Here is an 11014-nt window from a genome sequence, read left to right on the forward strand (position 1 = left end):
AATGTCTATTGTTGTTTAAAAGCTCAGAATATATGATCTATGTTTCATCTCCTTCGAAATCCACCGTTGAAATGAGACGTTGTCCTCTATAAAATTACTTTTATTAAATGTTGTTTATATGACTTTCCGAACATTGCGCATGTGTATAAAGGTAATAATGCACCTAGTTAATAAAATTTAAGATTATAACGTTCTGATTTTAGTATTTTTATTATTTTTACATAATTATTTTATCACTTCTGCGCAGTGATGATTTCGAGAGTAAAATTTTATAAAAATAGAGTACATTAGAGTAATAAAATAATTGTTTATTAATCGAAAGAAATGTTTATTGTTCTTTAAAAGCACCGAGTATATATTCCTAGCACCGTCCCTCTCAAAATCCACCGTTAGACTGGGTTCATTGTCCTTTATGAAAGTTTTTTTATTGAATGATGTTTATATGACTTTCCTTAAAAGGAAATTCTATTTATTACGAATATTATTATCGTTATACATACATATGTATATTTTGAAAAGTCATATGAACAACGTTTAATAAACGAGTCAGTTCATTGTTTGATTTTGAAGAGGATGGTGCGTCGTATTCATATTCAGTGTCTTTAAACAACAATATAGATTTTCTTCCAATAATTAACGATCATTTACGGTAATTTCAATAATCTATTGCATTTTATTAATACTTATGATTGTTTAAAAGTATATACATTTGCATAAACAATACATGCTTATTAACGTACTTTGAATATCAATTAATTACGATTTTACATATTATTAAACGAAAATTTTACTTTCGAAGTCATCGCTGCGCAAGAGCGTTAAACAAATGCATTTTAGTTTAAACAATCAAAAGTGCATGTAATATCTAAATCTCTTTTTGAAAAATACCTTTATGTATTCCATGTGTGTAAATGTTATTTTGTACAAATCTTTTAATCGATTAAGAATTACGTTTGAATTTATTGCTGACATAAATGCTGTTTATGACATTTAAATGCATGATTATAGAACAACCTTAAGGTTTTTCAGGAACAAATGTTTCATACAATCGAAACAATTTTCCAGCTACACCAATCGTAAAATTTATTATTTTATCCTGAAGCGCATTGGATGCTTTTATATTTCGGTGAACAGTATCATGCGTATGTAGTTTTTATATTTTGTATTTGAAATTGAAAAATTATTGATTGAAATGATTGTGTATAAATTTAAATTATATTAATAAATATATGCAAGTAACACTTTGCCAAGGGGTAACGAGAATTGTCGTTTGTATGCTATTTACATTACCGACGGTATCGAGAATTCTCGTTTTGCGAATAGATGGAGCCTTATTGTACAAATTTTGCAGTTAACATATTTCGTTTTTGACAAGTAGTTGATCTGCTAACGTTCATTGTTTGACGTATTATGATGATTTAAAATTATAATGATTAGAAAAAGAATGATGATAGTTTTAATTTACATAAATTGATCAAATTTGTCATCATAAAAATATCTCGTATCAGAAAAATTATTTCAATAAAAATTATCCGTTTGCGATGTGTTAAAGCAGAATTTACATCTATACACATACTATATGACCTATAAAACAGTTTATAGTTTTTATGCTATCAATCGAAATAATCTATAGGTGGAATATTCTTAGGGTGAACGAATCAGATTACAATCGGATAACCAATTACAATCGATGTTGTGTTTTGAAGGTGCGGTATCATAGCAACGTCGTCCGAAATAGTGTAGAATATTAGCAAGACAGTTGTTCTCTTTTCTAAGTGATTAAAATAGTATCTAATGTGAAAATGTATTGTTAAATTTTAAATAATAATTAAGAAAATGTCGTTGTTTAAAACAAAAGAATGGTGGAGAACGAAATGTGGATCTAACGAAACTTACGATCGTTCGAGTCTACTGGTAATCCCTTTATTTGGCGAGGATAAAAAGGATTGCATTGTCACCGGCAGTCATGAAGGATATTTAAGGATCTACAATTTATCATCTCAATGGGATGATGAAACTAAATCATCAACAGGTTACAAATCAATCGATCTTATGATTGAAACTAAAATAAGCGATTGCATCGTCGACATAAAGGCGGGAAAATTGGTTTCGTGAGTATTAACAATTATATTTTAACCAATCACATGACTTACCTCTCTTCAATTTTCTTCGATTAATTCGATAATCTAAATAATTGATTCTTTACATTTAAAAATATGTATTTATCGTAACAGCGGGTCACAAGATTCTTGTCTGGCGATATTAACATCGAGTAAGCTCATTGTTTACACGGTTACATTGACGAAAGGATCTATCGATCAAGGTTAGTATAGAAAATCAATCGAGTTACGCAAAAATATTCTATTGATTTTCAATGTTTTTTTTTTCTTTACGCGTATGCGTATACATGCATATATGTTTCTTGACATATATTCGTTTAATGGCTGCTTTAAGATCGATAGGGAAATCTTGAGGACTTTGTTGGTGTCGGATCGAAAGTTATTTCTGATGGATAATTAATAAAATCTTATGTTAGCTCTCTCGAAGATTTGCCCGAGGCTATGCTCGTGTATTTCGTAACTGCATTATATGCTGAAAGCGTGCACAGCACAGGTAGCGATCGCATCTTGGACATATGTGTATGTAGTCCTATGTATGTTTAAAAACGTATGCGAATATTTTTATATATATATTATATACTCGATGTGTATATGGGTATATGGTATGTGTGTAAATACGCGAATGTATGCTGATATGTATATATATATATGTGTACTTTGTACCCCGTTATATAGGTTTTACTTGAATTGCCTTAAGGCTGCTTTCACGAGTATGCCTGTAATAACGTTAAATTCAATGGTCATAGTCATTATTCTACGATAATTCGGCATAATCGAAGTATAGACTCGGTGTCGTCACTTTCTCGGTTCGTTTAACGCGCCATTTCAAGATGGCGTCAATGCAGCGGTAGATAGAAATTATTAGCGTTACGATTTATGTAAGTATACTACATAAACTTACTTTTATATATACGTTAACGTTAGTAACTACATATATATATATATATATATATATATGCATATACATACACGCATAACGATCGCATTTCATTGATCGTACGATATTGTCATTCCTTCTCTCTTTACCGTCCCTGTTCTCGCGCGTTAAGGTATAACGATCTCGTAAACCGTGCACCCGAAGTACAAATATACACGCAAATGCGGCCGCATGAATCCGCTTGACCCATATACCAGACAGGAATCACATTTGTTCGTTTTCTCGACTCTTCTGCCGGTTGTTTAGCAAATGCTCAAGAGTAAAATCTCTTACCAAGTATAATATCAAGGAAGGAATCGTTCAATGCATCATGTACATACATATACATATGTGATCATTACTTTTCTCATCTTTTTTTTACATACTTGTATGATATTTATATATTTGATCCAGTATATTTTATAATATAAATATAGTATAATAATTTATCAATATTTTTAAATACAAAAATAATTAGAGTATTTATAATTACTGCAAGATTTTATTTCAAATATTGAAAAAATGTAAACTTAATAAGTAACAGAGCAGCCATTAATTTGTATTTTTTATTATTAAACTTTATTTTATTGTCTATTTTTACATAACTTTCTCTTTGTTTTCGAGGTGACCAATGCAATCTCGAAATTGCATATGAACACAGGCTACCAAGATTTCCAGCATCTCTTGTAATTGGTCCATTCGGTGGTGTACGTGGCAGAGACTTCCTATGCGTTCAATGCTTGGATGGAACGTTATTCTTTTACGAGCAGGAGGCTTATGCCTTCAGTCAACTTCTGAGGAATCGTCTGTTGCCCGAACCGATCGTTTACATTTCGCGGAACGACGTCTTCGTCACGTCGAATTGCTCGTGGATCCTCGAATGCTACAGGCATGTAATACTTAGTACATGCATACTATACCTATAAGTATTTCTTGCTTACGCTTCCAGGTAGTTCACTTGATGATGACGGGAACCCATTGTCTCTGTCTCTTTCTCATTCTCTTATGTACTTTTTAAATTCAAGTATACTTCACACACTCGTGTCTATTTCTTGGAATTCATCTTTTCCACCATAGTTTTATTCAACAATATTGTTAAAAAAATGATTTTCAAATGAAAAGTCCCTCGAAAGAAAATATTTTAGTATCGAAATTATAAATATTTTTACGCATCAGACATTTGTTTTTTTTTTTTTTGTTATTTTACTTGGTAATTTAATTAATAATATAAATTTTAGATATCAAAACATAGCAGAATTTGGAAGAAAGCAAAAGCAGGAAGAAACGAATAACGAAACAGCAACGAAATCTTTGGAACCAGAATGGAGTTACAACATAGGAGAGGCTGTAGTTGATATCGGTGTTGTTACCTTGAGTAGTTTCGAGATCGGGATCGTCGTTCTCGGGGAGAAAAATCTCTACTGCTTCAAGGATACCGGTGCTTCGTTAAAGTACACAAAAAGGCTCGACTACAAAGCACTATGTTTTCACGCTTACGTCATTGGTAATCATAATTTTCATAAGAAAGATAAAAGTGAAAGAGAAAAAGAAAGAAAGAAATAAAGAAAAAAAAATAACCGGAACGTGTCAACTTAGAAAAAAAATATGTAAATTCGCTAAATTTATATTCGTCATTTTTCAAACGTGTAATTTCAATGAGATTCTTCACTGCGCGACGAGTTAAAAAAAAAAAAAAGAAAAAACAAAAATTATACTCACATACGGGCTCCTCTACAGGGTGTAACAAAAATCTTACGAAGATAATTTATTATTATTATAATAACTCAGGAAAATTAATTTCCATCCGCATACCAATGTTGATATCATCTAATTTGTTCTTTATTTTTTGTTTGTTTGTTTGCAATGCAACTCATTTGTTAAGTTTACATGGGGATATTTTGATTGCACCCTGTAGAAATGATTAAAAGCGGGTATCGGTGTAAAGTAAGTAAATACCGAGGATGCTTTGAACAAAAAAAAAAAACAAAAAAAAAAATATTTTCTTTCATGCTTATCTTAGAACCGGATGGTAAACTGATGGTGTGCGTAATTGCCGATACAAGCACCTTGATGATTTACGAGGGTACTACTCTGAAGTGGTCGGCTCAGCTACCGTTCGTTCCGGTCGCCGTAACTAGAGCACATTTTCAGGTAAAATCGTTGCATTTTATATGTTACGTCGGTATCGTTTACTTAACGACGTAACAACGTAACGCGATTCCTGAACCGTCGATATCAGTGTTAGCATCATTTTTACATTAACCTTTGAAAGGATCATTAATCTTTTCGTTTACGAATAAAGAGATATTTTTCTATAAGGAGGAACGAAGAAAGAAAAAAAGAAAGAAATATTTAAAGTAAACCGGTAGGAGGGAGGGGTATGGGGGTATGAGGAAAAAACAGAAAAGGAAAAAGAAAACGGGACGGCGGGAGGGAGTGGGGAGGGGGAGGGGCTGAAGAAGGAAAATACAACAAAAGATAGGAAGAGGCAGGAGGAGTTTTACTGCGAAGGACGAGAAGCCGGTAATTATCGTCCTGCCTGTTCTTTTATCTTATCGCTATGCGCAGCAGTGTCCAGCAAGGTTGCCATTGTTGTCTTTCCGGAGGACAGAGAGTGCAAACTGTTGCTTAATTGCTTTAATACCGAGAACTGATTCGATAATCAAACATATTTTATCATCCTTATACAAAAACTATATATATATATATATATTCTTAAAAATTAATCGAGTCAAATGAATGGAAAAAAATTAGAAAAGAAGAGAAAAAAAAATAAGACAAAATTGAAAGTAGTTTCTTTCGTTGAATATTTTGCACAAATTTCGAAGAGGAGTGTGTTCATTGGTAGAGAATTCAATTTCGATTAAAGCTTACATGGGTGGAATGAGAGAGGAGGAATATTGCAATGAAATTGTATTTTTCAGTACCTGGACGGTTTAATCGTTATACTCTCTGAGGAAGGACAATTGGAAGCCTGTTATTTAGGTTCGGAACCTTCTCTGTTCGTAGCACCGGCTGTTCATCGACGTGGTTTTGATTATGTTGCCGCCGAAGAGGAATTATTAGAACTTCGTAGGAAATTAAAGGAGATGAAACTTTCTGGTAAAAATGATTATTTCTCTTTAATATATATATATTTTAGCATTGAATAAATAATCGACATTTATAAATCGTTAAAATATTTATATATATATATAAAAAAAAAAATCATCTACCGCGCGATCTCGAGAGTATCGCATAGCATATAAAATTATTTTTATGATTTGCTTTAATCTTATTTGAGTATCTCGTTGTGCATAGGAGAACAACTTGCGGTCACACCTGTAACGGATATGGAACTGCTCGTTAATGTCAACATTTCACCCGATCTGGAGCCTTGTCCTTTCATCGATAAAGAATCGAAAGAGGATCAAGAGATACGACAAGTGTCTATGTGCAGGGCAACCATAGAATTGTCCTCTTACACAACTCTTTACGGTGTGCAAGTTTGCATCGACGTGTCGAAACCATTCGTCTCTACGATCACTTATCGCTTAGTTCAAAATCTTTGTGAGTATATCGTTGAAAACTACTTTACGAATGCGATCTTTGTAATTTTAACTGGAGTTTTTTTTTTCTTTTCTTTTCTTTTCTTTTTTTTCAGGCGACAAACACGTTATTCAAACGTTGATTTATCCGAATGGTAATTTACCGATTATGTCATCCGATGTTAAAATCACAGCGACGTACGAGAACGATCGTGGGAATCTTCGAATAATGCAAAAGACAACGGAATTGCCCTTAAAGTTAATGCTGAAAGCTTGTCCACCTGAAAACACTTCGACCTTCACGGTTACCATAAAGTGCAACGAATCTCTCCTCAGTTTCAATCAACTTTTTCCGGGTAATTCATTCATGTTAATTATCTAATTGTAAGTTTCGTAACGACATCGTCGAAAATATGACATTTTTCTTTTTTAATAAGAAAAAAAAAAATATTACATCTAAATCCAATTATCATATCTTCTTGAAGAATTTACCGGAGACCATCTTAGAAGGCAGAATTGGAATACGTTAGGTCTGCAACATATCCAAACTGGGCACGTGGTGACAATCGTTTCCGGTAGTACAAGCAACCGATATCGAGTGCAGTCGAACGACGGTCTATCGATGTCCTTGGTGGTACAGCAGCTGGTTAACAGACTCAAGGACAAGTCGGCAGGAAGGCTCGCAGCATCCATAAGCCAGCATCACGTGCAACTGGTGCACGTGCAGATGGAACTTCACTTTCTATGTCGGCAGGAAGTTGATCGAATAAACGTACGTCTCGTTTTCATTTGATAAGCTAATGTTGTTTTATCATATAGTTTCAATGATCATGAGATCTTTTGGCATTACGCGCTATGATGATTATTATTTTCTTTTTTTTTTTTTTTTCTTTTTATTTATAGAATTAATATTTGATCTTAACAACAACAAAACATAATTATTTGATTATCGTGTAAATTATATATCTGTATATACGAGTTTTGTTCGTTTTTTTCTTTTTTTTTCTTTTTTTTTCCTTGGGAATGTAGACCGAATTAGGTTTGCTGATGACTCAGTTGAGAAATATCGAGAAAAGAATGTTAAGAACTGCGAGGGAGAGGAATGGCCGATCTTTAAACGCTGCAGGATTATCCTTCCTTTTAAACTCGACGTACGATGCAATCTCCGGACTCCTTGATGATCTTGCGGCAGCACAAATGGTACATTTTAACATATCTTCATTTATCTTTCACATCCTTTCTAAAAATCTTAAATTCTTTCTAATATAATATCGTTTTTGAAGCTATACACCCATTTTACAAAATAGTGAATTTACAAATATCGAACTGATCGTTCTTGACCTGAACTCGTTTAAGCTGTTCATCCTATACAATAGCATGCATACTAAACGACCTTCGTATTCTGAGAACATTTCTTTGTCTACCTCTCTCTCTCTCTCTTTTTCTTTCTCTCTCTCCTTCTCTCTTTCTCTCCTTTTCAGACCATCCCGAATCCCAAACATTCCAATGGCAAAAGAGAAGCGGATTCATTTAACAATATCCAGCACTTTAGAGGGAGGTCGTTAAGACTTTCGTTATCTGCATATCTTTCGATCTTACCTGAAGCCGATATCACGGGTGCACGAATCGAGCGGTAATTGCCTACTATAGTGAATACCATTGGTACTTATTTACCCAAGTGCTTCGGTGTATACTGCAGTAAAAGCAATCGAACAATCTACTTCGTGCTGCACGTAGTAGGAGCTCCGTTGTAAAGATTCGAGAAGAGATTCAATATCTATCCGGAGAGGATCCATGTACTTACATATAATTTCACCTCTCTTAACTTTCTCTGTCGAAAGAGAAAAATTAAGGAGTGAGAGAGTGTGTGAGAGAGAGAGAGATAGATAGATAGAAATAGATAGAGAAAAAGGAAAACGTTTTTAGTTCGCTGTTATTGCTACTGCTTCTTAGAAAATAAAATGAAATAATATGACGCATCTCTATATATATATATATATATATATATATATATAATACGTCTGTGTTTATATATTATTAATACTCATATTTAAGATGACACATATTTCTTAACCCTTTTTTTTTGTCCCCCCCCTTCTCGTTTAACATAACGCTGACTAACATTTTATTAATAGATGACTGACCAATCGAATTTTTCTATCATTAAGATTCTGATAAACTCCTATAAATCTAATGAGTCCATCGGTGAGAAGGAGGTAGGGATAGAGAAGGGGTTGGGGTAGGCACAAAACAAAAAAAAAAGTATCCTATGATTGCAGTGGATTATGACAGCGTGTGTGTTATCCGGATGTTGCAGAAACGAGAGCATGCCAGGCATGGTTTGCACTGTGCGCTGAGGTTGCTGCTCCTGCTCTTGCGGCTTAACGTAAATAACGATAAGTATACGATTCTGGAGTCGGCGATCGGATTCGAGGCACAGCTGCGTGACGAAGTTGTAAGTGTATACTGATATGTATATACGTATACATACTCGTATTAAGATATATATATATGTATATATATATATGTATATATATATATGTATATAGATTACAGTACTTCCAAAAAGTATGTTTATACTGTTGGAAATGAAATCACTATTTTATCATCATAAAAATATTATACTACTCGAATTTTTTATTTATTACTTTACGATAGGCAGTTTATTTTATAGTAAATTATGTACTTAACTAATCGTAGATATACTTTTTATTTAATTATATTGTCGAGATATATGCATATACGTACATAGATTACACACAGAAATCATATATATATGTACATATGTGTTTATACTAGGAGCCATAACAGATGTTCATTCAGAGCAAAGTATCTAAACATAAAAATAATTTTATTGTTAAAAAGTTCACACAGCACAATTAGCGATTGGTTGATAATAATATATCAGCGCCGTTATATTGTTGTTATACATATGTAGTAATGTATGTAGGTAGTACCTGATCTCGTACGCTCGTTCTTAATCACACTTGTAAGCTCTTGGACATTCTCCGGCTTCGTATGTGTTATCGCATACAATGTCGAACGATAAGTTAGGGGAAAAGGTGCCGCCGCGCTTCTCTATAAGTGTAAACACTTATGACCGTATATAAATATTTGATGTGCATTCGTTGTTCTATATCTTCGCGAGTTTGCATTATCAATTATCCGGAATTTAATTGCAACATTTTGTTGCCACTGATCTTTTTTCTTTCCAATCTACGCGATAATCGCGCTTTTCTTTTATAAATATTACCGATATTATATATATAAATCTTTTGTTTTTTATTCTTTTTTTTTTATAATTATAGAATTGGGAAGAAGTTGCGGACGCTGGGCTAGCTGCTTTCTTAAGATTTATCTCGAAGAAATCGGCCAATTCGGAGAGCAAATCATTAGCTTGGAACAAATTTACTTCAATGAAAGATATAGCAAAATTAAAGAAACGTTTGACACATGCTGTGGAACGATTAGACGTTTGTAAAGAGTCCGGTATTGATGAGAATGAGACCGAGAACGGTAATATTAATTTCTCTTAATTACAAATCACCGAATCTCGACTAAATTATGAGATAGAAGAAAAGAAAAAAGGATAAAGAAACCAAAAAAAAAAGAGAAAAAATGTTAGAAGAAAAGTAAGTACCAAGATAAAAAAAAGAAAAGAGAAAAAAAAGATAGAAAAACGATGATGAGATAAAATTAAGTTAAAAAAAAAAAAAACAATCATAATGAAAAGAAGAAATTATAAAGAAATAAAAATGTGAAAAAAAATTAGCATGCTCGGTTAAAGTGCATGTACCATACGTGCGCGCGTTGATAATGTCAAGTGTTTTTTTTTTTCTTTTTTTTTTTTTATTAAGACGATTTCACGGAAGCAATAAAAAAACATTGATTCCATTGCTCACTCTGACACATCGTCTCGCGTATGATTGTACAAGAAGAAGCACATACCAACGAAGTCATATGCACCGCTATGAGCTAGCTCTCATATATATATATATATATACGAGTATATCACATCCAGGTACGGAGTGCAAACAGCAATAAGAGACAGACAGACAGACAGAGATAGACAGTGAGAGGTGGAGGTGGTGGTGGTGGTGGTGGTGGTGGTGGAGGTTGGGAAGAAGGGGACACGTGTGTGCATTTACGTAAGTACACCTATCTCGTTGGGCCGATAATTTTATTCCACTGGTCCGCTCCGCGCGCGTTGAATCGAAATAGCTAAGTCAATTGCATAGCTTGTAATCGCTGCGGAATGATTCACTCTGGCGCCATGATTCTGCTTTTTCGAGGTTAATTAATAGGAAGAATGTCCGTGGCAAAGCATGCGTTTAAGTCGTCGAGAGCAATAACAGTATGCGCTTTGTTCGATCATTTTCAAACGATCCTTACGACCATTCGATCTTTCCCTTGTATAAAATATATATATATGTATGTGTCTCTTGTATAAT

At 33.5% G+C, this 11014-nt stretch overlaps 1 protein-coding gene across 1 annotated transcript; it reads left to right on the forward strand.

Annotated features, from left to right (window-relative positions):
• Nucleotides 1-1836: 1836 nt before the first annotated feature.
• LOC106786177 (protein PTHB1) lies at nucleotides 1837-10173 on the forward strand. Its single transcript, XM_014747287.1, has 12 exons — nucleotides 1837-2111; nucleotides 2235-2323; nucleotides 3661-3925; nucleotides 4275-4540; nucleotides 5057-5187; nucleotides 5961-6138; nucleotides 6337-6585; nucleotides 6680-6919; nucleotides 7049-7335; nucleotides 7593-7763; nucleotides 8881-9018; nucleotides 9872-10173. Exons 1-12 carry the CDS (start codon nucleotides 1837-1839, stop codon nucleotides 10097-10099), a joined length of 2517 nt encoding a protein of 838 aa, XP_014602773.1. The 3' UTR covers nucleotides 10100-10173.
• Nucleotides 10174-11014: the final 841 nt, after the last annotated feature.

Source organism: Polistes canadensis, unplaced genomic scaffold (genome assembly GCF_001313835.1).
Source record: "Polistes canadensis isolate GaletaPanama2010 unplaced genomic scaffold, ASM131383v1 scaffold_67, whole genome shotgun sequence".
Lineage (NCBI taxonomy): Eukaryota > Metazoa > Arthropoda > Insecta > Hymenoptera > Vespidae > Polistes > Polistes canadensis.